Consider the following 25,848-nt stretch of genomic DNA (forward strand, 5'->3'; position numbering starts at 1 on the left):
GAACAAATCAATTTTTAAGATCGATAATTTTTGTATCATGTGTCCATATATAATATTAGAGTCTTCAATAGATAAATCTATAATATTTTTTTCTCTTGAAACATCTTTTTTATCCCCATCTACAATATAATAAAAAAAGTTAACTAATAATATTGAAACATAAAATAATAAATAATTAAATTAAATTAGGTGGGTTGGTAAGCCAACCCGCCTCGCCACGGGTTCAACCCAGGTGAACCGGATTCTAAGTGAGTCTAGCCCACATAAAAAATTACATTTTTTTCAAATTCAATCCGGCTCAAACCTCTGATGAATCAGATTGACTCACGTGTTACACCTCATTTTTACAGTAATAGATTTTAGATTTAAGATTAGCTCAATATTGGATTAATTTAGTAGTTTTTATACTGTTCAAGTATATAACACCACCAAAATAATTATACATACAAAAAAGACATTCTTGAAGAAGTTTCTATGTATTACGATCTTTTGATTGTTCATAATGTCTATTCAATTTTACTGTGCCTCATTAATTGGATACCTCATACTTCAAATTTTCAGCATACTTGCTGCTATAAGATATTTTGTTCACACTAAAATATCTGCATAAACAAGATTATAATGATTTATTTAGTCTTTTATACATTATATACTATTATAACGTGTTATACATACATTATATAATTTTTTTTAGTTCTTCAAAATACAAAAAAATTTGATTGATATGTTCTATACATTAAGAATAAGACTCCTTGAAAGGTAAATTATGCCTTCTTAACATAATTAATATATTGTTCATTATTGTTATAGGTTAATACATTAATTCATTATAAAAAATTTAATATTTTTATGCATTACAGGGAAGCTCGTGCACATCCAGAACATACATTGTTATTTGGTCTTCAATGAAGAATTAATTGATGCACAATTATTAGTTTGTACTATAATAATTTATTTTTCAAAAACTATATGTATATTACCCTTTGCTCTTAATAAATATAAATTTACTTCTTATATTAAGTTAATAACATTATAATATCGTCATCTATTGATATAATAATATAGATATTTAAAAAATGCATTCATATATATATATATATATATATATATATATATATATATATATATATATATATATATATATATATATATATATATATATATATATATATATTGTAATATTCTTTTTTTTTTATTTTAGTATATATTTTTTTTCTCTCATTTTCTAACTAACTATTTTATATCCATAAAATTCAATCAGACTTTCAATCAGACTTTCAATCTTTTTTTTTCTTTTAGTACACACTTTTTTTTTCTCATTTTCTAATTATTTGACTTGTTTTATATCCACAAAATTCACTCACACCTCTAAGATACTTTTTTAAACAATCTTGATTACATAATTTTTTGGTAGTGTAGATATATTCAAATGGTATATTATCAATTTCAATAAATCAAATAGTTTTTAAATCTTACCTTCCTACTCTTTTTTAGTATTTCTATTTATTGTTTATATTTTTCACATGATGACTCTTTCGATTTCAAGTGTTCAATAGCTTCTTTTATTAGCTAATTCAAAAAAATATCTTTTGTATCCTCTTTGATAATTAATTTTTATTGTTTCTTAAGGTTCGACTAGTTTAATAAAGTTTTCTCAAATCTCCAATATACTTTATAACCTATTATACTCTTAATCATACAACTTATTTCTTTGTACAATTTCGTCAAATGGTATATCAAAATCATTTTTAGGACGCACATTTTATAATTTTTAATAGTTTTATTTATTATATTTTTATCCTATAAAATATTGTTTTTTATATAATAATTTTTATTTTCTAACTCATTTTCATAAATATAAATTTATTTTTGCAATTGTATTAAGAAATTTTATTTATTATAATATAATAATTTAATTTTATTGTCGTAAAGTTTAAAAGATGGAAAATCTATGTTTAAATTTAAATTATTATCAGTTTAATACTTTTTCTATATGTGATTTCATTTAAGTAATATATATAATTTTTACTAATTATCTTCTTAAAGATATAATACTCCTAAAAACTTCGTCAAAATACATACATGACTTTGTAACTTTTAGTTTCTTGTCTTCACGTAACTACCCGTATAGATAAATATTTGAACCCTCTTTTAGCAAATTTATATTTTTCTTTAATTTCTTTTTTATAAAACACATATTTGATATTACTACGTACTTTGACATCTTAGTCATGTTAACTTTCTAAAAATATCTATCAGTTTTCATCATATAAAAAACTAATAATAAAAAAAAACATAAAAGACTATATATAGATTAAATAACTTTCCCAAAAAAAACCTATACAAATCTAAATATGAAAAAAAATGCCAAGAAAGCCTATACAAATCTAAGAAAAAAAAATATTACTATAAAGGTATGTTTTTCTTTATTAGTACTTAACTCATGATTCCTTTAAACTCACATCTCTTTACACTTTTGTTCAACTTACTTCTTTATCCTTCTCTACGAAATTATCAAAACATTCTCCTTGATCAATATATATATTTTTTATGGACTCTTTTACCAATAATAATAATAAATAGGAAAAAAATAGTGCTAAATTAAATTATTCAAGAGATCATTTTATATTTTTCTTCTACCTCTTTTATGTTGGATTTCCTAACAATAATATTGGTATATATGGTGCGTAGATTCAAGTATATAGCTAATTGATTATAAAATAACTTTAATATCTTAATTTATATAAGAGAAATTTACATACAATAAAATTATCTATGGATTTTTGTTTTAAGAAACAAAATAGTAATAATGTTATTAAATTAGCAAGTTAATAATATATATTAAAAGTTACGAAATAAATTCTTAAACAGAGGCCAGTATAAAACGTTCAATTAAAAATAAACTTTCACCATAACCTAATATATTTATATACATGTTGATTTAAAGATAACATAAATTTTTAGTCTCTTCCATGTGATTCAAGAACTTGCATATCTAAATTTACTCATGTATATATTATGGCAATAAGTAAAATAATAAATTATCTCAAAACAAATTTTCATAATATAACAACTTTATTTAAATTAATCTCAATAATAAAATTCATAATTAAACTCAATCCATCTTTATTTTATCAAACATATATGTATACAAACACTATGCACCCATATAACAAAACTTATTTATTAAAAAAATATCTTCTAATAACTTTTGAAAGACACTTATTAAGGATTAACACATTTTTTACACTTTTTTTTCATATAAGCATTACACACTTTAACTATGTGGGTACAAGATGAGTATAAGACATTCAAAATCCGAGACCCATAGTAGATTTATAATCAACTTTCATTTAACTTCTCATTGATGTATGACTCAAATCATTATAATAAAGTGAGGAGAATTTCAAATTCTTTAACACATATTATTCCATATTAGTGACATGTAAGGATGAAAAAAAAATCCGCACCTGCGGATATCTGTGGATAAAATCCGCAACGGATAGTTGGTATCTGTGGATATTTACTACCCGCGGATTGCGGGTAGCGGATTTTTTAATACCCGCTTATAAACAGGTCGAGTACGGGTATTATACTATCCGTATTCGCGGATATCCGCTATCCGTAAAAAATAAAAATAAAAATTTAATTTATATTTTATTAAATTAAATTTAATTAAAATTAACATTAATTTATATTTTATAAGGTTAAATTAAAATTAAATTTTAATTTATATTTAATTTAATATATATTATATTTTTTGTAATTTTATTTAAGTTTTATTATAATATTTTATAAAAATATATTTTTTTAAATATTTGCGGGTATCCACAGGCATTCACAGATATCCGCGGATTTTAAAATATCTGCGGGTATCTTTTAAGCAGATATCCGTGCGGGTAGCGGGTGAATTTTTTTGTCGGATCGGGTTGTAGGTAGACACTATCCGTGTCCCATCCGACCGCTTGTCATGACATGAATTTTACATATAAATACCATTCTCATTTATTTATATATATATATATATATATATATATATATATATATATATATATATATATATATATATATATATATATCACATATATAAAAACCAGAAAGGTATAAAATTTCCACCGTATTAAATTTAAGCATAAGAGTAAAAATATAAAGTTATAATTTAATTTATTAAAATGTCTTTTTCTATCACATAACACAAATTATTCATAAACTTTACCTAAAAATCTCTCCACTTTTATATTCAAATATCTTAATAAATAATATAAATTTCACTTTTAAATTCTCCTTAATTCATTCATTCCGCTTCACTCAAATTCATATTCAAAAGCGTTAGAGTAACATAAAAACATTATAAAAGTCAATGTTTCCTATTTTTTTATAATTATGTTTTAAGATCTTTTAATAAATTGAAAAAAAAATATTATACTTTTCTTAATTTTGACTATATATTAAATTTTCTACTTTTCTCTTTTCAGTTTTACATATTGTATATAGGTTTTTTAAACTAAAATATACAATATTATTTTTCATTCTAACAAGTTATTTATAAAAATATTATTTTATGCTTTTCTTTCTACATCATAATAAAACATATAGGTAGAGTGGTCAAATATTACGTTAAAAGCAATAATACAAATGACAAAATATGCTGAACTTAGAAAATAATTAATGTGATTTTATAATTATGTGAAGACTTAACGTTCACGTTCTATATAACGTTCAAGATTTATATATGGTATTAGTTATAAAGTTACGGTAAAACGTATTAATTTTGTTTACTCTAAATAAAATATTTATAACGATTTTCTTTTAATCTTGAAAATAATGAAAAGATGAAATAAAATATTTTGAATGAGTTGGAGAAAACTTTGACCATATAATGTTATAAATTTTAATATTAGTAGAAATTGAAACTGGTGGTAAAAAATTGAAGATTTTATTAAATATTGAATATGTTTTCAGTTGGAGACAGTAATAGTGTGTATAAATAGGGTTGTTGGTATTGCATTATGTCATACAAAAATAGAAAAGAAAAAGAAAAGAAAAGAAAAGAAGATTTTTGCAGAATGGAATTGAAGATGATGAAAGTGAAGATAGTGTTGGTGGGATTTATGATTATGGCTTTGGTTTTGTGTTCAGGAAATGAAATTCAGAAAAATGATGCGAAGGCGCCAAAGGGACCACTCATTTGCCCATTGGATTGGCTTTCCATTAAGATGTTTTGTGCAACTGAGGCAGACTGTCTTAAACAACAACCTGGTTCACTTTGTAAATGTCTTAACCACCAATGTTGTTGTCAGAGATAGAACTTTTTACTTTTCTCTTATCATTAATAATATAAACTTTCTATATCTATCAATAATAACTTTATAATCCTTTTCATATCATCTTGTTTCTCCTCATTATCCAATACATTCATACCAACATTTCTAAGGAATCAATCACAGAACCACCAATTTATGATAATTCACATATCAATCATATTATTATTTAGGGAATATTCATTAACACTTTATGAAAGTAAGTTTTGTCAGATATTAACACATTTATCATTTAAGCATACTTGAGTTTCATGGGTTTAATTAATATAAAGATCATCAAGAGGGTTTAGTAATGTTAAGTGTCATTAGACCATATATTCTTTATATCCTTGTAGATGATATTTTGTCTTAATTGTATAATTATTATTTTTATTTAGTGCTGAATTTCGACTAATAAATTTAGAGAACCAATATAATATATACTTAAAATTTATACATTTAATCATGGTTACTCATACCATAAAAATAAATATATAATTTTATATAACTATAACTATAAAAATATCATATATGTTTAACGGATTATACACTTGCTTATTTCAAATTCTTCAACTCATTAGTTGAATCAAAACTAAAGTATGGACTTCATTCTAAATTAATGTTTCTAATTTCATCTCTTTATTCATTAGATTCCATATTTGAGAACATTCTCCTATATTATATTCCAAATAATTAATACATAATTTTTTACTTGTAATTCGTTTTATCTTAAAGAAGGAAACAATCATATCATTAGTGTCATGGAATAGGTGAAAAAGGTGAATTTATTTGTGTTATTTTCATTTACACATGTAGCTTCCTTTTAATCATTTTTTAAATTTATTATTTTATTCTTCATTAATATACTTTTATAAAAAGTTCAACACTAAAAGATAAATTATCTTTATCCGGCAGACGTAATTACTAAATGGAAAAATTAAAATATTTAAGTCACACTTGAAAAAGTTATGAAAAAATATAAAATAGTTAAAATTTTCTTTTATGTTCATTAAAAAAACTAGTATACAAAAAAATAATGTATAAAAAATATATAAAACTAATATTTCACTATCAAATATGATAATAAAAAACTATATTTTTTTTAAAGAATGGAACAAAAGAAAAATAAGAGCAAAAATAATGAGTTTGGATTAATTTAAAAAAAAAGAAAACAAAAAGAACATATGAAATGGGAGAGAGTGAGAGATGAACATAAACCATAAATAACTTAAAGAGAATATTTTATTAAGTTTTTTTATTCTTTATTGTATTTAAGTTTATATTTTACTATTTATTAATATTAACGTACTTTATAAAAAAAATAAAAAAATCTACCTAATTTAATTCTCATAAATTTTCGTTATACATACATAAAATTTCGAAAGTTGGGAGGGTCACGAACACCCCCAAGAAGATTCAAAAGATTCGTTGTTGTTCTTATTCCTCAATTTACAGATAGACATGTTTTATTATTTGGAGTACGGTGACATATTTTTTGTGTGTAAAACCTTTTATTATAATACAGTTGTTTTTCTTTATTCTTGTTTTTGTGTCTTTTTTTTTTTCCTATGAATCCAACACAAGGAGAGGTTGTTCAAACAAAAAAAAGCAAAGACGTGTAAGCAGAGGAACTTACTCAAGTAATGTGTGAATGACGATAACATGCATCTGTGATGTAAAATATACGTATTATGATGATGATGGATTGACCACATAAACTTATCAAGAAAATACTGTATCATATGCTTAATTGGTAATCAAATTACACAGATTAATGAGAAATTGAATAAGATTTGTGCACTAAACTATTTAAAAGTATATATATATATATATATATATATATATATATATATATATATATATATATATATATATATATATAAATTATTCTAATAAAGGAAGACGAGGATTGTAACACTTCTGTTTAAATGTCATGTGTAACTAAAATACAATTATGAAAAAATATTATAATATGGTAAAATATTTAAAAACTTAAAATTAATTAAAATTTGTAAAAATAATAAACAATCTCAATACAACTTGAAATATGATATTAAAATTTTTCAATATAATTTATTAAAAAGAAATAAAGTTTGAAAATTTTAAAAATAGTTGGAAACCATCATCACACATGAAGGATGAGCCAACAACATCAACACCCAAAAACACATATAATTATATAATTAATATAATATTGTTATCTAATAATGTATAAGCTCATAACATCAATCCATTTCACAACACAAAACATATTGTTAATTCAAACTCTTATCTAGATAAACCATGTCACCACCATCAATCACTATGCTATATGTCGTCTTTCTTACTTCAACACACGACCAATTCTTTTAAAAAAAATGCGGTTTATTGAAAAATTAAATAAATCATTAAAAGATTAAACTAATAAACAATATTTTTTTAAACAATCTATTGAAAAATTAAATAAATCATTAAAAAAATTGAATAAATAGATCATGCTTATTTAAAAAAAATACTATCTACATTGATAGAGAATATTTTTTCAAATAAGTGCGGTGGATTGATGAACATTAGATAACACTTTTTTTTAAACTTTATAGCCTTCCAATAGAGAATGCTAAAAAACGTTATCTGTTAAAAGATTTGATGATTTTGTAGTAGGAGATTTATCATTAAATTACATTATTGCTGCTTCAATTACTTATTGTGACCTTTAATTTAAAATCAAAACATTTAATAAGTTTAAAATTGAAACTGGTGGTAATAAATTGAAGACTTTAATAGTGTCACCTTTAATTATTAATTAAATGTTTTGTTTCTACGTGAAATATTGAATAGGTCGAGTTTTAAACATGAATGGTTTTTGCAATGTATTGAAGTGAGTATAAATAGGGTCGGTATACTGCATGATCTCCTATAGAACTTTTATCTTAGATAAATCATAATTATTTATGAATTTTATTTGTTACTTGCAGATTTTGACTGCAGGTAACTAACATTTTTTTAATATAAGTTGAAATTATATATCAATTAATTAAACAGCCTTTTCTTTTTTGTATGCAATATAGACAGCCTTCACGGGTGTGTTTAATATAAATATAGAAACAGGTGTGTTTTAAAAACATAAAAGGAATATTGAAATACAAGAGACAAAACGACCTTACAGATAGTGAGTGTGTTTTTTCTATAGCCCCTCATTAAGACAATAAACATGTAATTAAATACACCATAAACTAATTATTGAAAATCATTAAATAACAAATAACTGACAATATGTTGTAGTTGAATATAACAGTTGGATTTGACATTATGATATTGATGGCGTTGCTGGTGGCTTTACTGCGTCTCACATGAAAGGGTTGAAATTTCAGAACTCAACCAAAATCTGATAGCCGAAAGAGTCCGCCATCACACCAAGGCCAAGGCCAAGTCTAATCTTCTGCCTTTTGTCTCTTAGTATTAGTCAAAGTTTTCATTATACGTGACTTCTTCCTTTGAATATGTCTCTCTCTCTCACTATATATATATATAGACACGCCAACCCTATCTCTCATTCTCATCTTCAACATCTCCAAACTCAATCTCATCAACACACACATCCCATGGCTTCTTTACATACCACACCTCTCCTCTCTTCTTCTCTATCAAAAATCAACGCTTCTATTCGTCTCCCTAACCCTCCACCACTCTCTCGTTCTCTCCCAAAGCTACCATCAAAACCCCTGCGCATTGATCAACTTAATGGCTCCACACACACAATTCCATTGGAGAACAACGTTGTTACCAAACACATATATCAAGATTTATTCACTCCCACCGACACATCATCTCATAACCTCACTCTTCAACTCTACGCAATTTTGGAGCAAGTTTCTGACAGAATTGAAATGCACAAAAACATTGGCGAACAGAGAAACAACTGGAATACTCTTCTTCTTAACTCCCTCAACACGATCACTCTCACTGCCACGGCCATGGCCGGTGTTGCTGCAGCCACCACTGGTGACACCGGGGCACCGCTTTTGGCCTTGAAACTATCATCAACGCTCTTGTTTTCTGCCGCCACAGGGATGTCACTCATCATGAACAAAATTCAGCCCTCACAACTCGCCGAGGAGCAACGCAATGCTACAAGGTTGTTCAAAGAGCTTCATACCCAAATCCAAACCCTAATCACTATTGGAAATCCCACAGAGAAAGATGTGAAGAGTTCAATAGAGAAGGTGTTGGCACTCGACAAAGCTTACCCACTTCCCTTGTTGGGAGCCATGCTCGACAAGTTTCCCCAAAAATATGAACCAGCGGTCTGGTGGCCTTCGTCTCAGTCCCAGAGAAAAAGTAGAACACGGGAGAGGAAAAGGTCTGAGAATGGATGGAGTGAAGACCTCGAAAAGGAGTTGAGGGAAGTGATCGAAGTGATAAGGAAGAAAGACAGTGAGGACTATGAGAGGCTCGGAAACATAGCGTTGAAGGTGAGCAAGAGTCTTGCAATTGCGGGGCCTTTACTGAGTGGGATTGCAGCAGTGGGGTCTTCTTTTGTGGGGAATGGCTCATTGGCGGCATTAGTGCCTCTCATGGCTGGCTCATTGGCTTCGGCAGTTAATGCATTTGAGCACGGTGGCCAAGTGGGCATGGTGTTCGAAATGTACAGAAACTGTGGTGGGTTCTTCACGCTTTTGGAAGAGACCATTAGGGACACTCTTGAAGAGACAGACACCGAGAAAAGAGAAAACGGTGAAGTTTTTGAAATGAAGGTGGCAATGAAGTTGGGAAGAAGCGTTTCGGGGCTGAGACGCCTTGCCTCAAAATCTGCTTCCTTTGCTATGGAAGGAATAGTCGTAGATGAATTCGCCAGCAAGCTCTTCTGATCAGGATAACATTTCATCTCAAACGATACATTTATTCTTTGATTCTTTATTGTATTGTATAGTCCTCTCACATAACTTTACGGAGTATTCGTTGAAAATATGTATAGATATATTTGTAAGTACTTTCAATTAATTGACACTCAACGATCGAAATTTAATTCTCACATTTCTCTGTCTTATATAACTCAATTAGATGGCAGTATGTGCATAAGGAATTCAATTTCAAACTATAGATGGAACGCATATATATATATATGGATACCACGTATACAAAACAATACATACATCAATCCCACACCAGATTTGAGATGAGATCTTCATCCATTTTCCTTATCATGGTAAAGTATTTTCAATTGACAGTAGGTCTTATGTTATATTCCTGGAAATACATGAATTGTAGGAACATGGAAAAGAAAATAATTAACAATAATGAATTGTCAGTGTTGAAGGCATCTGTTCACCTTCCACCACAATTTCAAAAGACATTTGTGTTTGTTTGAAAAGAAAATGGAGGACCTTTTTGGATAGTCATGGCCATTGTATTGAAAATTGAATAAGTAAAAGGTAATGCCTGAAATAAAAGGCAAGAGTATAATTATCAAGAAAATCATAACAGTTGCTTTAAATTTAGTGTATGACATAATTACCTAATTCTTTTATTTGGTTTTGTGTGTGATAAAATAATGGTTTTACTAGTCCCATGTTGATAATCCAAGTGGGCATGCGAGTGGGTGGAAGTGTTGAACAGACCAAGTCAATGAAATGAATTGGTGAGCCGTCAATGTCCTTCTCTTCATTTCATTTTAAATTAACATTAATACAAACATATTGTCTTCTAAAAACAATAAGATTAATTCTTATTAGTTTGGATGTTGGGGGAGAAATGTGTCGCAGCTGAGAGAACTCGCCCCAAAATCAGCTTGGTGTCGAATCTGTGGTGGATCCTAACTTGAGTAGTCATTAATTTATTTAGCTTAGATGGTGTTCCGGTGTATAAGGTTGACTTCCCTTACTCTTTTATATGTATTTGGTTTTTCTATGCTTTGCCAAAATTATAGAATGTAAAGTAAGAAACTGGAAGTGTAAAATGAATAACAAGATAAAGATGATAAAAAATATTTAATTGTTTAAGTTGTCTGATAGGAATGAAATTTTTCAACCTATATAATCCATATAATTAATTATATGAATTATTAGTATTATTATTTACAACTCGTCTTTCCAAACAAGGTCTATAACTTTAACACAATAGAATATCAAGTATCGTGGACTGGGTATCATAATTCGGATATTAAATATTGTGTCTCCTATCTAAGAAAACATGAATGGATAGCTAAAGAATGAAGCTTATTTGACAAGTAATTGGAGTAGTAGATTTCAAGGCTGAAGGAACTACATAAATATAATCCATCCAATTAAATCTATAATCAATGAGATAAAACATTATAAATAAAGTATTAATGATAATTTATGATTTAATTTTGCATTAATTATATTGAGATTTGACTAAAGAGCTATGACGAAGTAAGCTGAGAAATCTTTTGTAAGAATTGTTTTTGGTGTGAGTACTCGGAATTCAAAGAGCCAAGTAATGGGAAGGATTGCATGAAGGGAAGAGATTTTTGCATATTGTATTCGATCCTGAAAGAACAGGTAGATCTTTTTATTTTTGTAAAAAAAGTAAATATAAGAATATGATCTTGTCTTTTATATTTATGATCTTTTCTAATCTTTATTTTGTGTTTTTCCTTCTTTTCTGTATTCCGAAAGCCAAGTCTTGATTTTTTTTATTTCTAAGTCCCAATAAATATATATATATATATATATATATATATATATATATATATATATATATATATATATCGTTTAATAATTAAAAACACATTTATTATAACGATGATATATATCGGAGTAAAAGAAATGGACAGTATTTCGGGTCTTGGTATACATATGGATAACAATATTTTGAGTGTGTAGAGATAAACTAATTGTTTTTTTTTTTTTACAGAGTTGCAATTTATGTACACAATGGTTAATTTAGTTATCCTACTATTCGTGTTGACCTGGTTTAACGTTTATAATTTTGGATTAATCTAATGTTTAGTTGGATTTAGAATTATTATTATACGGATAAAAATTACCCCAACTTGATATATTTGCAAAGCAAGTGCATCAAATTATATGATTGTAATATTGTCCAATTGAATTTCATCTCTTCCACTTGTACCATATTTTCTGACATTTTGTTCATAATTAATGTCATTGCTTTTAGAATATAATGGAAATACTTTAATATGCTTTGCGTAATCAGAATCAAGTTTATCTTCACAAGTAATTTATAAAATAATAATATTTTCATTATCCTTGTGTGAAGCAAAAACTTAATTGGTTTGAAAGTGTGTTTCTTTTTCTTGTAGATAAATTCTATTTAAACACCGTTTTATGCTAAAATTTCTATTAGTGGAAACTTTTCATTGAAAGTCTAACTAAAAATGGATGAAATCAGCATACCTGTGAATAAATATTAATGATTTCATTTATATATTTAAGATATATATTGGTTTATATTAATTTAAAATATATGGGATCAGACTTTTGAGTTAGTTTAAATGAAAAAAAAAAATCATTGAGATAAAGGTTATAAGCCAATGGGATTAATATATTGAGATACTGAGAAATAAGTAGTTTGTGGAAATAAATCAAAAGAAATGTTAATTGTTTATTGTGAAATTGATAAAGTTGCTACCAACAATGTAAAAGAGTTGCAACAATATGTAGGTGTGTCTCTCTTAAAAAGGTGACAAATAGACTGTATAAGTTAGTGTAGAATTTGTGCAAAATAAATAAAATGTATAACTCCTTTAAATTTATAATTATATATAGAATTTCTTGTTTTGTAGTTTAGGGTAACAAACACTACAAAGGCTTCTTTACCGGTCTTTTCAATTTATATGCAAATTTATTTTATATTTATAGAAATTTATCTTTCTGGTCTTTTTTTTTTGGAAATTTTACTCAACTTTCACATTAAACTTTTTTTTCCTTTGATTACATACAGGGATAATAACGGATTGAGTCGGACATGGATAATGCCTATCCACAATCCAATTCTTTTGTTACTTGTTCGTTATCCACACGGATACCCATTTAAAAAATGTCCGCAAATCCATGGTATCCATGAATATATGCAAATATTTAAAAATATATACTTTTATAAATTATTAAAATAAAATTTAAATAAAATTACAAAAATTATATATAAATTATAATGTAAATTAAATTAAATATAAATTAAAATTTAATTTAACCTTTTAAAATATAAATTAATTTTAATTTTAATTAAATTTCACGTAATAAAATATAAATTATATTTTTATTTTTATTTTTTGCGGGTAACGGATATCTATAAGTACTAATAGTATAATACCCGCGCCCGATCCATTTATAAACAGATATTAAAATACTCGTTACCCATAATCTGTAGGTAGTAAATATCCATGAGTACTTGTTATCTATCGTGAATTTTTTTATTATTTTTTTTAATTACTATTTTTATTTTTTAACCTAATGAGTAAACTTTACACTATCATATGTTTCGACGATTAAATATATTTTGTAAAAATCATCTTTGAAAATGTTTTTAATTGAATTAACTTGTGTTATAAATTTATTTGTCTTCTGTATAAAAATTAATTTAACACATTGAAAATCAAGTTTGGTTGCTAACTAAAATATAAAAACAACCCATAAAATTTATTTTGAATTGCAATTTACGGTTCAAGATCATCGGCCTCAAAGGTAACTCAATATTATCTAAAAAATTCAATAATAGATGCTTCATTATAATAATAATATTTCCTGAAATATTGAAAAGATGTGTTATAGTTCTATTTCAGTTATTATTTAAAGGATATTAAGAGAACTACTTAATATATTTTCTATATATTAAAAGGTTTATAAACAGAGGAAGTAATCAATTAATACCCTTATTCAAATATTATTTATTATTATTTTATTTGCTCACTCTTAATTACTTGAATATGTAGAGGGTTTTGTTGGTGGACTCTTTCCCTTGCCTTCTAAGCTCGGGCCATTTTCACTCTTTATAAAAACTCCCACAATTGAAAATCTTTCATCCACAACAGAGGTTACCCATTAAATTTTCAAGAACTATAATATTTTTCTTTTAGTGATAGATATTCATGGAAAAGAAAAATAATATGCTTTTACATGAAATAAACAAATCTTCCATTCTTAGATAGACATAAACACACTTTCATTAAAAAAAATCTCCTTTTCATAAAAATAGATTTCATTAATGAAATCTGTAGCATTGTTGTACAGACAATGGAAGCGAACTTGAAAGTTTGAACATAAACTCTACAGTTAATAAAATGCCTTGAGAAAACCAAAAAGGAACTGCCATAAAGGACGCATTCCAGACATAATATAGCTAGAGTACCAGGAGTATAATGCATTGTTTTAACACGTCAAATTTGATGCAATGGGTTTAACACTTATTCTAGCCTAAATCTTTAAGGGAATAGATTTATTGGTCATCTTTATTTCATGTTCAGCATTTTCATTGTAAATGTAAAACTTCTTGGCTTTCTAACAAAATTCAACTCAAATATCTTAATATTGATATGGAATTATGAATGCAATCGAAAGCCTATATTTCAGACAATGACATTAACATTGACTTTTAACACTCGGATTATGGGAAAATTTGTCAACAAGAAGAAGTGATTAGGAAATGTTTGAGATAAAAATACAGAAGTAAATTAGGATGGCTTATAGTATTTTGTTGGTACAAATGGCATTTTGGTAATGACTCCTTCATTGGCTTTTCCTCGAATGATAATCTTTACTTTGGTGCCTGCCTTGTGCAATCCAGATTTGACATATCCCATGGCTATGTTCTTCTTAAGGCAAGGACTGAATCCACCACTGGTTATTTCCCCAATGTTCTTCCCTCCTTCATCTTGAATTTCACTGTGGCTTCTGGGAGGTGGACCAGAAGAAATGAAACCAACACGCCTGATGGAAGGTCCTTCTTCAAGCTGTTTCAGGATAACAGCAGCTCCTAGAAAACCACCTTCTGCTCTCCTTCTCTTTCCTATAGCCCATGTCAGTCCTGCTTCAACTGGTGTAGTGTGTTGTTCCATGTCATTCCCATATAAACACAATCCAGCTTCAAGTCGCAGACTGTCTCTTGCACCCAATCCTGTCAATCTCACCTTCCCTTCAGATTTTTCCAGTATTGCCTTGGCAAGATCTACACCATGCTCTGAAGGAACTGAGATCTCAAATCCATCTTCTCCAGTATACCTGAAAGTCTCGATGAAGGAAGTGTTATTCATTATGCTTGGTCCAACCAATTAGACTAAGCATGGTGTCCCTGATAGACTCTACTGACAACAGAAACTTGCAAAATAAAATCAAGATTACTCGGTCACAATAAGAAAGTTAGTGTATCATGGAAAGGAAAGGAAAGATTGCCAAAGTAACACAAGATGGAGTCTCAGGAAGTTGATTAGTACTCGGATGAACTTTAAAGAAGGAAATGTTGATGTTGGTAAGAAAAGCATACCCGGTTCGGGTAAGAAAGCACTGTGAACCATTTATGTCCAACACACGGAACTCCCCAAAGTATAGCTTGCTCAAATCCTCTTTTGTGAGGTGTTGAAGAACGGGGCCAGCAAGAGGACCCTGCACCAGTGACAATAAAAATCCTTTATTGATGTTACAGTGAGGAGCCGTCTATTAATTCAAAAGCCCCTCAATTCATTTGAATATTTTAACACGAGTATAAAACACCTGAACAAGTGAATCGTTATACCTAGTTTTAATCTTGTGACTGGGAAAAGAATATGCGATACTAGAACAAAAGATACCAATGGCAGGTGATATGACAGTGTGCTAAATAGTTTCCTGAAGCATTGGTTTAATGTTTAATGTCTCTACAGGAGAAAACCTCAAGCAGCAGGATAAAGGCAAATAGGTAACACATAGCAGACAAAACAAGTTAAAAGTTGTCCTTAGCAGGTGCCAACGTAGAAGAGCATGTGAAATTACCTGCAGAGCAAGTAGAGATCTCTCATCATGTATGTGCCATGACACATCACCTCCTTTGGCCTTGAATGCCTTCATATGCTCCTCAATATGAGCCAGATCTTTATCCCTGCAACCAGCATTCACAACCAAATAAATGTGGTCATCGGTCACCTTGGTAATTACTGAATCATCGATTGCCCCTCCCTTTTCATTTGTGAAAACAGTGAGTGTCCCAGTTCCAGGGGCAAGCGCAGCAACATCAGCAATGACTAGCTTTTCAAGGAATGAAACAGCATCCTTCCCTTTGAGGCTCAGCCCACACATGTGAGAAACATCAAAAAGGCTACCATTCTGCCTACAGTTTATGGTCGAGTCCATGATTGAGTCCTTGTATTGGATTGGCATGCTCCATCCAGCAAATGGAACCATCTTCCCACCATGAGCAATATGGAAGTCATGAAACACCGTCTTTTTCAGCTCAGCTTCAGAGGCAAAACATCGACGAACAACAGCCTTCTTATCTCCATGAGCAAGACGACGTGTGACCAATTGCCCAAGTTGCCACAATCCCCCCCTCATTTTCTAAGCTAGATATCTGAAGAAAATACTTCAAAAGGTTAAGATAAGTTATTGACACACCACAGTGATAATGGTCACAGAATTTCATGTTACTGTAATTGAATCAAATAATTCCAAATTTGGGAAATATAATACAAGACGGTACGTCATTCTCCCTAACCAAAATTGGCCAAAATCCCAATGTCGAAACTGGAACAAGATATTCGATGGCGTTGCAGTCAGAGAAAAAACCAAGGCCCATTGTAACAAGCCAGATGCGATCCAAAAGGAAATAAAACTACAACAGAACAATTAAACCTAACATTCCATGAAAATTGTCATAGAAAATCTATAAACATGACATTTTGCAGAACTCAAAAATTCAAACAACAGATCAGTGTACGGTGACAGATGAAAAACCCAGTGAGGAATCAATCACATACCATGCACCCAGAATGAAATAAAGACAATACGGCTACATTTTCTAGATCTAAATGCCAATTTCGAGATTACGAGAGTGAGTAACTAAATATACGGATCAATACGATATTATTATGAAGCGAAGTGGTAAAATGAAACAGAGAAAAAGAGAAGTGAGAGCACTGACATGACAGAGATTGGTTTGTAATGTGTAAGGAATTGTTGAGGAAAACGAAGCAACAGAGAAGAGAAAAGGTGCGCAGTGTGTGTAAGAAAGAAGAGGGAGGCTTATCTGTTGGACTTGGACATAAATAATATAAGATGCATTTATATATATTTAAAGGAAGAAAAAAGAATAAGAAAAAAGCGGGTGTTGGTGGCTGAGAACGAGAGAGAGGTGAGAGGTTCCTCTTCTCAAATCGACATACTCTGTCGATAATACCACATCGTTAGTGAGTGGTCGAAGCACTACCAAACCACACTCACTCCTTCCCAATCTCTTTTCACCAATACCTTCTACTTGCTAATAATTTATCCTCAAAATTTATATATGTTCCGACTATCATATGATATATATCTTACATGCTTTTAATATCAACCACCTCAAATTGATTATCACAAACTAATTTTCAATATATATAAATATGATTAATATCGACTTTATGGTTTGATTTAATATTATTATTTACATCGATAAAAAAAATAATGGTTTAGCACGTTATTTTGTAATATATTTTTTTTTTCAAAATCTTGTTATTCTCCTCATTTTTGTAGCTGATAAAAGCAATAATAAAGCGATGAAGTTGGTGAGATGGTCTGGTCATGAAATAGAAGAAGTGAACCAAAACCTGAGCCAAGTGACTTGAGAAGGAAGCAGTTGGGTGGTTGGTGCCTCTGGACTCGGGTAATAAAAATTATTAAAAAGTTAAAAAATTTAGTTATAATATATTAGAAATTGTAGATAAGATGAATTTATAATATATAAATAATTATAAATTTTATTTTAAAAATTATTTATAAAATTAAATTAGACTTAAAATTTATGTAACCTGTTATTTGCAAAGTTCGTGTGCTTATATTTGGCTGGCTGTAGAAAACTTTATACAACATTTATTGATTATTTAAAAAAAAAATCTTAATTTAACATAATTTTAGCAGTGATGAGCTGACCAGGAAAATGATATATAAACAAATGACTGAAAGTAGCAATCTTTGATGATGGGAAGGGGCAGAAACGAAAAACAGTACACGGAACGTTGGTATTGTCTGTTGCGCGGAGATTTACAAATATTAAGAATTGAAAGCGATTGTTGGCAGCCAGAAACCATTCATCATATTCGTGGTTCCGCTGAAGCCCCGTTTCATAGATACTTTTTCTAAATTCTCTCTTCTCATTTTCTATTTCTATGTTTTGGTGTTTCAGTGAAGTTTATGCTTACCCTCCACCAGGTATTACTCTCCCTCTCCAAATCCCTTTTCCTTATTTACTTCCTCTTGTCTTTATTTTTCTTGAACCAACCTTTTTTTATTGGTTGTTTTGAAGGGATCAATATAATGGTTCAAACATGCTAATGGTGTATGCTCCTAGAGCTATTCTAAAGTGCCATTTATACCAAGATTCAGCTTCTGCTCAACAAACATACCCATGCAAGATCAATAACAATGTTAATTTGGTGAATTGCAATCCTAAACCTTTTGGCAATCCCTCTAGTAATATATTATTTCATAGTTCCTCCTTCTCTGGGAAATGTGATAAGCTACAGAAGAGTCTTCATCTATTCCATCATGTTGCCACACATAAATGGCTCGTAAGCATGCTTGCTGGACCATTTGACTTGTGTAGTTTAGTTGATTCATCAATTATCATTGCTCTTGCTGATTGATATGTTTTTTTTTCTTTTTGGCATCATGTTAAGTGTGGGTTACAGGATTCCGTTTCGTCTGATGATGAATATCGTTCTTCACGCAACATAGCCATCAGCTTGTTCAGGCGTTACAGGAACTTCATTGATCGTGGTGGAACCGATAATCTAAAAGTATTACCATTGACATGCCTCCTTTGCATGTTCTTTCAATTCTTTATATTCTAAACCTGTTTGTTTTGTGTGTTTTCACTCTCAGGAGTTCATCAATGCCGGGGTAAATGCATATTCGCTCGGATGCACTGATGAAGGATTGAGGAAAGAACTTATGGATATGAAGAACTCTGGGATTGAAATTGATGTAATGCAAAGTTATGGTGGAAGCACCAGCTTGAAATCTAAGATCATCTCAGAGGAGGTCAGTTATAAACAGCTAATTCTAAGCCATCAATCATGATTATCACGAGAATTTCTTGAGGATTAGCCTTTACTGTAAATTGGTGGAGCTGTGTCTGTGTAGAAGGAGCTGATTTTCTCCATTATGTTTAGCAGATTCTTAGAGACAGGTTTGTCTGCATATAAACAAACAGGCTAAGCCTCTTTGAAAGAAGCAACGGTAACAGAAATTATAGAACCGATAGTTGTTAGTTAAGCTTGTTAGTTTATTAGTTTTCTAAGCAACTACTTAATGCTAGCTCTTAATACAACACCAAATTGGCATCACTTGCATTACCTAATATCGGTTACTTGATTTTGGTGGTCATGAATTCTGCTAGGTCTCAATTGTCTTACTCTTAATGACGTGTATCATGCAGGTTGATGAATGCATTTTCTGGTTAAGCATTATATTCCTCACCATCTTGTGCACACCCCAACCAACCATTGTTAGATGGTCATCTACACCTCCGGTGTCAGATGAAGTGAGACTGCAGTGGAAAGGCTTTTGTGCTCTTATAGCAAATGCATATTTCATGAAGGGAATGGCTTGGTGAGATGCCATCCTTGCACCCTTTTTTCCTATATTTTAGTTTTCCTTACTTTTCAAATATGCTTCTAATAGAGTAGTGGTATGTATGATTTTTCCCCATTAAAGAGTATCATCTACCACTACCGTTAGTGGGTGAAGTTTGTTCTCCTTCCTTACTGTAGTGCATAGTTAAAGTTTGCAAGTAACAAAAGCCTATTGGAAATTCACAGTAATGCTTGATATGTGTTTATTGAAGGCTTCCGGTGAAGACTCTTCAATTAGAACAGACAGCTGTTATGGGTCAAGCTGAGAAACCGTCAGTTGTTGCTAGCCGAATGCGATTAGTCTTTAGCACGCTTGAGGTTAGCAGTTTACCTATTATTACGATAAATGTGTGGAAATGGTTAGTGTGCCGACCATGATATATTTTGAGACTTAATGTGGAACATCGCATGCATGCGATTAAGATTATTATTCTTTATGTCTCGCTGGTCATGCTCATCTCAATACATTGCTAATCAAAATAGAAATAGAATTTAATGTAACTATTTGACTGTTGTAGGTAGTGAGCCCACAGTGGCCAAGAGCATAGAACACGAGATCAAGATAAATCTTCCTCTCAACAATTGCCCGTTGAGTTGTATTCCATGTTTGCTGACAAATGTAGCAGCATTTTGCCAGATGATATTAAAAGGGAAAGCGAATAAAAAACTGGATAACAATGTGGTCTAAGTATGTTCTGTGCAACCATTTGAATTTCTGTTTTGTAAGTCATTTAAGCGATAAGTATATTATACACGTATAAATATAATAATGCCCTTCTAGTGCTTTAAAAATAAAATTTGGGGAACTTACCATCAGTTGGTACATACAATACGGAGGATTATTTCATTCAATGGTTGTTCAGTTTCCCTTTAAACGTTGATTTACATGCTTCCCTACGTCTTGCATGATCCACTTTGCAATCACTTTCAAACCAGTAACTTGGGATGCTTACACACGATAACGTCCAAAATCATATTTGAAAGTCTTTTTAAGACAACGTCCAATTAACAACTTTCTCTTCAGCATGAAAGAACACCACAAGGGTATATTACAATCAGTGTTAAGAACACAGCAGAAAACAAAAGTTTTGGGAGAATGCACTGATTCTTTAACTCAGAACAACTGTGGTTTATAAGCCTTTACAGAAAATTGAAAGATACATGTTCTGCCATGTTTACAACCTACCAATGACAGTTACCAAAATAAACCCAAGAAGAAATTCCCAAGACTTCACCAGTTAATATCTAGCTTTCGGGAAGAAAGAACGAAGGAAGCTCTATTTCCCACCTTCTCGAGAAGGGAAAACAAACTTGTGTCTAGACTAGCCAAAGGAACAAATTTCTGACGAAAAATAAATCGGTCAAAATTGAACTCTGATAGCCATGGTCTTAAGTTAGAAATTATCACATATCTGGAGAGGTGACAAATTCACTAGCATCTTTCAGTACTCTCCTTGCACGCCAATAAATAGCAGTAGCCTTTTCTGATGTCCCCATCTGCACAATCAACCGAAAAAATAAAGCCATGGATGCATCACTTGGATTGAATGATAAACTATCAGCTACACATAGGTACAAACCAGATATGGAAAGGGATTTAAAAACAAGTCAAAGTGCAATTAAAGCAGTTTCCTAGCAGTAGTAATACCAAAAGGGGGGAAAATTTACCTTGGTCTCCATGCGATAATAATCTTGCCATAAGCTGACATTTTGGTCATAAGTTGCGAGTGCAGATTCATACAACTTTCTGGAATTTATGAGACCATCTTTATCTCCTATTGATGCAAGGTTTGTTTCCAAGTCAATGCAATGTCTATGTAACGCAAGGCCAGGATGCGGCAAAGCTAGATATCTGCAATGAGAACCAATTGAGGAACTTATTATAGATTTAAGACATAAAACCCTGTGGAATAATGTTTTGGTAACCAGTACCCTGAGGTAATTCCACTGCACATACCGTTTGTAGATATCTCTAGTCTGCTGAATTCCATCTTTTTGAAGTACAAAACTTACAATGGCAGAAGAAAGGGAAAACCCATTTTCACTGCCACCATCTCTGACCAAAGTAACAACAGAAATCTCTACCAGTTTATCAAAATATTGTCTTTGATTTGCATAGAATTTAAGGGCCTGTATTAAAGAAGAATAGAAGATGAACTATATGAAGAACTTTGCAATTTTAATATTATAGAAAATAGTTCAAGTGACGGACAAATCCATTCAAAAGCTGACAGAATAAATAAAAATGCATGAACATTTAATAAAGGAGGAGCGTACATAAAAATCTTTTCAGCACTAAGTACATGCATTCTTTTACCAATTTCAGTTTCAAGTTCAACCGGCAAACACTTCTTTACAAGACGGGAAACAAGTTAAAAGCCAACAGCTATTTTTCAGCAATAATGAATCATTAACAATAACCAATTAACATTGAATCTTCCGTAGGAAAAAGCATATGGAAATCATATTGAAAAAGGAAAACCAGATAATTCTAACCGAGATACGGTTCAAAAATCAAATAATCAAGGAACAAATATTGTATAGTTTAAACCCTGAACATAAATTTGTGTTAAAAAAGAATTTGATTGGAACAGAATTCAAGATTCGATTGACCGTATAAAAACAGAATCAAGATATGATTGACCGTAGAAAAACAGAAACAAGATATTGGTGGTAACAGTACCTTTGACCACAAGTGATATGATTTTGAAGCAGAAACTTTCATCAAACTTTGTTGAAAGAGTTCAAAAAGGGTTTGCAAATCAGCATCACTAGGCGTAGCAGAACTTCTTGTGATGTATCTAATTTCAATAGTAATCCTCAACACCCATAACTCCACCGATTCTGCAAGCTTTCCACTGCAAAGCTCTGCTGCAAGTTTCCGAGCCTCTTCCAGTTGTCTCAATTGCAAATGTAAGGACACGTGCTTGCAAGCAAGATCTTCAGTTATACATCCCATGCTTTCAGCCCTTCCGTATATTGACAGGAGATGTGATATATAGTTTACAGCCTGACCAGATGGCCCAATTATATTGGTTTCTCCTTCTTTAGGAGCTATAATAGCCGATAGAAAATTTGCATACAAACTAAACATAGTTCCTGATGATATATTATTCAAAGCCTCCTCATAAACCTACAAAACATATAAGGGTAAAAAACATATAGGGGTCAGACCCAAGTTTCACTACACCAACAGGCACATAAGAAAAGAATCATTGAAAAGTCCAACATTACCACGATCTAACAAGCATTATTCCTAGAGCTGGGATACAATTAGATGGAATTACAATAACAACCTCCATCAAATATACCTATATTTCCTAGATTCAGGCTAAAGCAGTCATAAATCTCAGTCACCAAAATAGCCTTTAGTGACGTACCATGTTCCCTATGATTTCAGAAGTTCCCAAAGATTCATACCTGAATAGCCTTTTCCAGCCGAGGAATTATGAACTCTTCACTTATCCCCTGACCATTTTCAAGATCACATTCACGCCTTGCAAGCCAGTCCCAAAATTCCGGTTGTGATGAAAAATCCCTCTTCGTGTCATTCAATATCTTCTTACACATATCTTCGTAATCTGACAAATTTGTACCCTCCAATATTTCTAAAAATCGCTTCCTAAGACTGAGACTTGAAGGGACAGCTTCAACCGCTCCGCCGTATACAGTCTTGAAAATGTTCATACCATGTTCTGCAAACAATTGCTGCTTCTTTTTCGATTGATCACTTCCAACATTTGTTCCATCATCATCATCACCCTCCACTTTTTCATCCAGAGACATGAACAACTCTTTGTTTTCATCCCTCCATTGTTTTTCATCATCACGGGTGAGAGTTCCCTCATCCTCACCCAAAGCAACCTTCCGTGCCTTCAACTTATTAAGGTAGGTAAGTTCCATCCGAAGATACTCCACCCAAAGATCTTCCGAAGTTGGACAAACTCTGAGACCCTCCTGCATCAAAGCACGAGCAGCCGCAACATTCAAGTTGCGATCAAATTCCCAAGCCGCAGCATAAATCCAAACTCCCGGAACCTTTGGATGAAACCTAATAACTTTAGCCAATGCCTGCATATTATTCAAAACAGCATTGTTCAGCATTGTATGAATTACATGTTATACACGCATATAAATACATGTATCCCATATATGAAGAATCCAAACGAAAATGCAATGAAAATGTTCGGAGAACAATTGAGTAAAACAAGATTAAGTACCGTCTTCATCCTGCCATTTTCTCTGATCCTGCAAAACTCGAGATAGCGAAACCAGAGATCGATGTCGCCCTTGTAGCGCTTCAAAGCGAGCTCGTAAATCTCCATAATCCTAAGCAAGCCAGCGACATCCGACTTGGACTTCTTCAGCTTCTTGTTGCCTTGCTTTCTAAATTCCCGCGCTACGGACTTCTTGCGGAGCTCGCGGAGAGCGTCGAGTTGAGTCTCATACTCAATATAGGCCAAGAAATCCTGCTTCAGAGGACACGGACGCTTCAGCCTGTACTCGAATTTTCGCCGCTGCTTCACAATCTCGGCGATTTCGCGGCGGTTGAAGAGACCACGCTGCTCGAGGTCGTCAAGCTCATCTACCATGCGCTCCAATCGGTACTGCACCACGTCCGCCATGTTGCTTGGTTTCGAACACCGTCAAACAGAGGAGCAGCGCGAGGAACTACGAAGCTTTTAGTTTCGAACCTTGAACCTATCTTTCTGCAGTTGAGGTAGAAGGAGGGTTTTGCTCGTGTTGGGACTCTTATTGAAAACGGCCCAACCATTATATAAACGAACCTTAATAATGGGATGGGCCTTTGTGGGCTTCAATTAAAAAATAAAATAAAAAGCCCACCAACCTTACTAGATATTGAGAAACAAAAGATGTGCAAAATACACATTATCCAAGAAATTTTGAGCGAAAAATGAAATACCAAGACAAAATTATAATATATATATATATATATATATATATATATATATATATATATATATATATATATTTGTTTAATCCTTTTTTTATCTTATCTCTACTTGTAGGTAGAACACTGAATTAAAATTTAGGCACATTTTTGTCTTAGTAAAAAAATTAGTATACTTCTGTTTTTAATTATATTATTGGTATAATTTATTGATCGATTTTATTTATTTTCTGCCTAAAAATATAATTAAGTACCTTTAATGTGAGATCATCTTCCAAAAACTTTCTTTTTTTTCTATTCACCATATTTGAACCCAAGAACTTGATGAAGTATATATCTATTATGATCCTTGTAACAACACTAGTCCAGATTGTTTAGAAATAGTTAAATTGAGGTAATGTTGTTAATGTGAAAAGGAGGGTTGTAACAACAACAGTCCAGATTTTATTTTATTTTAAAATATAATTGAGTAAAATAGGAATATAAAAAAAGAATGTATGCTTATATATTATTATAGAAAAATAAATATCATAAATATAATATATGTATAAGTTATTATCTTTTTCTTTATTAGTTCTAAAACATAATTAAAAGTAAAATGGAAAATAAAATTGTTATAGATTAATTATTAAGGTAAAACAGGTAAGCGCATGGAAAAAAATAAAAGTTAATAAATTAAAAAACATTTTCTGTTTCAATCATTCTAAAAGAAAACATTTTTAATTATAATCTCAATTATTAGGGTTTTACTCAATGATTGTTAATATATCTTATTTATTTTCTCAGATATATATGTACGCCCTCGAATCCAAAACTTTTTTGCTTTATACTATACAAAAGTATAAAAGCAAACGCATACTGAGTCAGACAAGAGGACGTTG

The 25,848-nt window shown here is 30.7% G+C and overlaps 3 protein-coding genes and 1 pseudogene across 4 annotated transcripts; 2 read left to right on the forward strand and 2 right to left on the reverse strand.

Annotated features, from left to right (window-relative positions):
• The first annotated feature begins 8,856 nt into the window (after positions 1–8,856).
• Positions 8,857–10,311, forward strand: LOC124833682 (putative F-box protein At4g22030 pseudogene; annotated as a pseudogene).
• Positions 10,312–14,806: 4,495 nt separating this feature from the next.
• On the reverse strand, positions 14,807–17,604 carry LOC124833662 (Glycine cleavage T-protein family). Of its 2 annotated transcripts, none has more exons than XM_047308191.2 (4): positions 17,370–17,604; positions 16,226–16,811; positions 15,741–15,859; positions 14,807–15,478 (listed from the first exon to the last, which is right to left on the reverse strand). In XM_047308191.2, the coding sequence occupies exons 2-4, from the start codon at positions 16,781–16,783 to the stop codon at positions 14,932–14,934; spliced, it is 1,224 nt and encodes a 407-aa protein (XP_047164147.1). In that variant the 5' UTR covers positions 16,784–16,811; positions 17,370–17,604; the 3' UTR covers positions 14,807–14,931. The 2 variants fall into 2 exon arrangements, with proteins under 2 accessions (XP_047164147.1, XP_047164146.1); XM_047308190.2 differs by having other exon boundaries at positions 16,226–16,799; positions 17,370–17,602.
• An 869-nt stretch (positions 17,605–18,473) lies between these two features.
• Positions 18,474–20,907, forward strand: LOC124833642 (orotidine 5'-phosphate decarboxylase). Its single transcript, XM_047308167.2, has 7 exons — positions 18,474–18,631; positions 18,726–18,990; positions 19,099–19,218; positions 19,304–19,462; positions 19,860–20,032; positions 20,268–20,373; positions 20,574–20,907. Exons 2-7 carry the CDS (start codon positions 18,748–18,750, stop codon positions 20,601–20,603), a joined length of 831 nt encoding a protein of 276 aa, XP_047164123.2. The 5' UTR covers positions 18,474–18,631; positions 18,726–18,747; the 3' UTR covers positions 20,604–20,907.
• A 223-nt stretch (positions 20,908–21,130) lies between these two features.
• On the reverse strand, positions 21,131–24,795 carry LOC124833641 (U3 small nucleolar RNA-associated-like protein). Its single transcript, XM_047308166.2, has 6 exons — positions 24,276–24,795; positions 23,476–24,126; positions 22,739–23,188; positions 22,013–22,185; positions 21,724–21,907; positions 21,131–21,552 (listed from the first exon to the last, which is right to left on the reverse strand). The coding sequence occupies exons 1-6, from the start codon at positions 24,678–24,680 to the stop codon at positions 21,460–21,462; spliced, it is 1,956 nt and encodes a 651-aa protein (XP_047164122.1). The 5' UTR covers positions 24,681–24,795; the 3' UTR covers positions 21,131–21,459.
• Positions 24,796–25,848: the final 1,053 nt, after the last annotated feature.

This window comes from Vigna umbellata, chromosome 1 (assembly GCF_029865625.1).
Source record: "Vigna umbellata cultivar VRB3 chromosome 1, Vumbellata_1.0, whole genome shotgun sequence".
NCBI lineage: Eukaryota > Viridiplantae > Streptophyta > Magnoliopsida > Fabales > Fabaceae > Vigna > Vigna umbellata.

What these genes read in the sequence shown, in the direction of transcription:
- LOC124833641 (XM_047308166.2), bottom strand. Translation starts at nt 24,680, where the DNA reads ATGGCGGACGTGGTGCAGTACCGATTGGAGCGCATGGTAGATGAGCTT. An exon ending in AAAATGGCAGGATGAAGACG is followed by an intron (nt 24,127 to 24,275) that starts GTACTTAATCTT and finishes AATAATATGCAG; the next exon opens with GCATTGGCTAAAGTTATTAG. An exon ending in CATATCACTTGTGGTCAAAG is followed by an intron (nt 22,186 to 22,738) that starts GTACTGTTACCA and finishes TCTTTAATACAG; the next exon opens with GCCCTTAAATTCTATGCAAA.
- LOC124833642 (XM_047308167.2), top strand. Translation starts at nt 18,748, where the DNA reads ATGCTAATGGTGTATGCTCCTAGAGCTATTCTAAAGTGCCATTTATAC. An exon ending in CTAAGATCATCTCAGAGGAG is followed by an intron (nt 19,463 to 19,859) that starts GTCAGTTATAAA and finishes TGTATCATGCAG; the next exon opens with GTTGATGAATGCATTTTCTG. An exon ending in TAGTCTTTAGCACGCTTGAG is followed by an intron (nt 20,374 to 20,573) that starts GTTAGCAGTTTA and finishes TGACTGTTGTAG; the next exon opens with GTAGTGAGCCCACAGTGGCC.
- LOC124833662 (XM_047308191.2), bottom strand. Translation starts at nt 16,783, where the DNA reads ATGAGGGGGGGATTGTGGCAACTTGGGCAATTGGTCACACGTCGTCTT. An exon ending in GATCTCTACTTGCTCTGCAG is followed by an intron (nt 15,860 to 16,225) that starts GTAATTTCACAT and finishes TCACTGGTGCAG; the next exon opens with GGTCCTCTTGCTGGCCCCGT. An exon ending in TGCTTTCTTACCCGAACCGG is followed by an intron (nt 15,479 to 15,740) that starts GTATGCTTTTCT and finishes CGAGACTTTCAG; the next exon opens with GTATACTGGAGAAGATGGAT.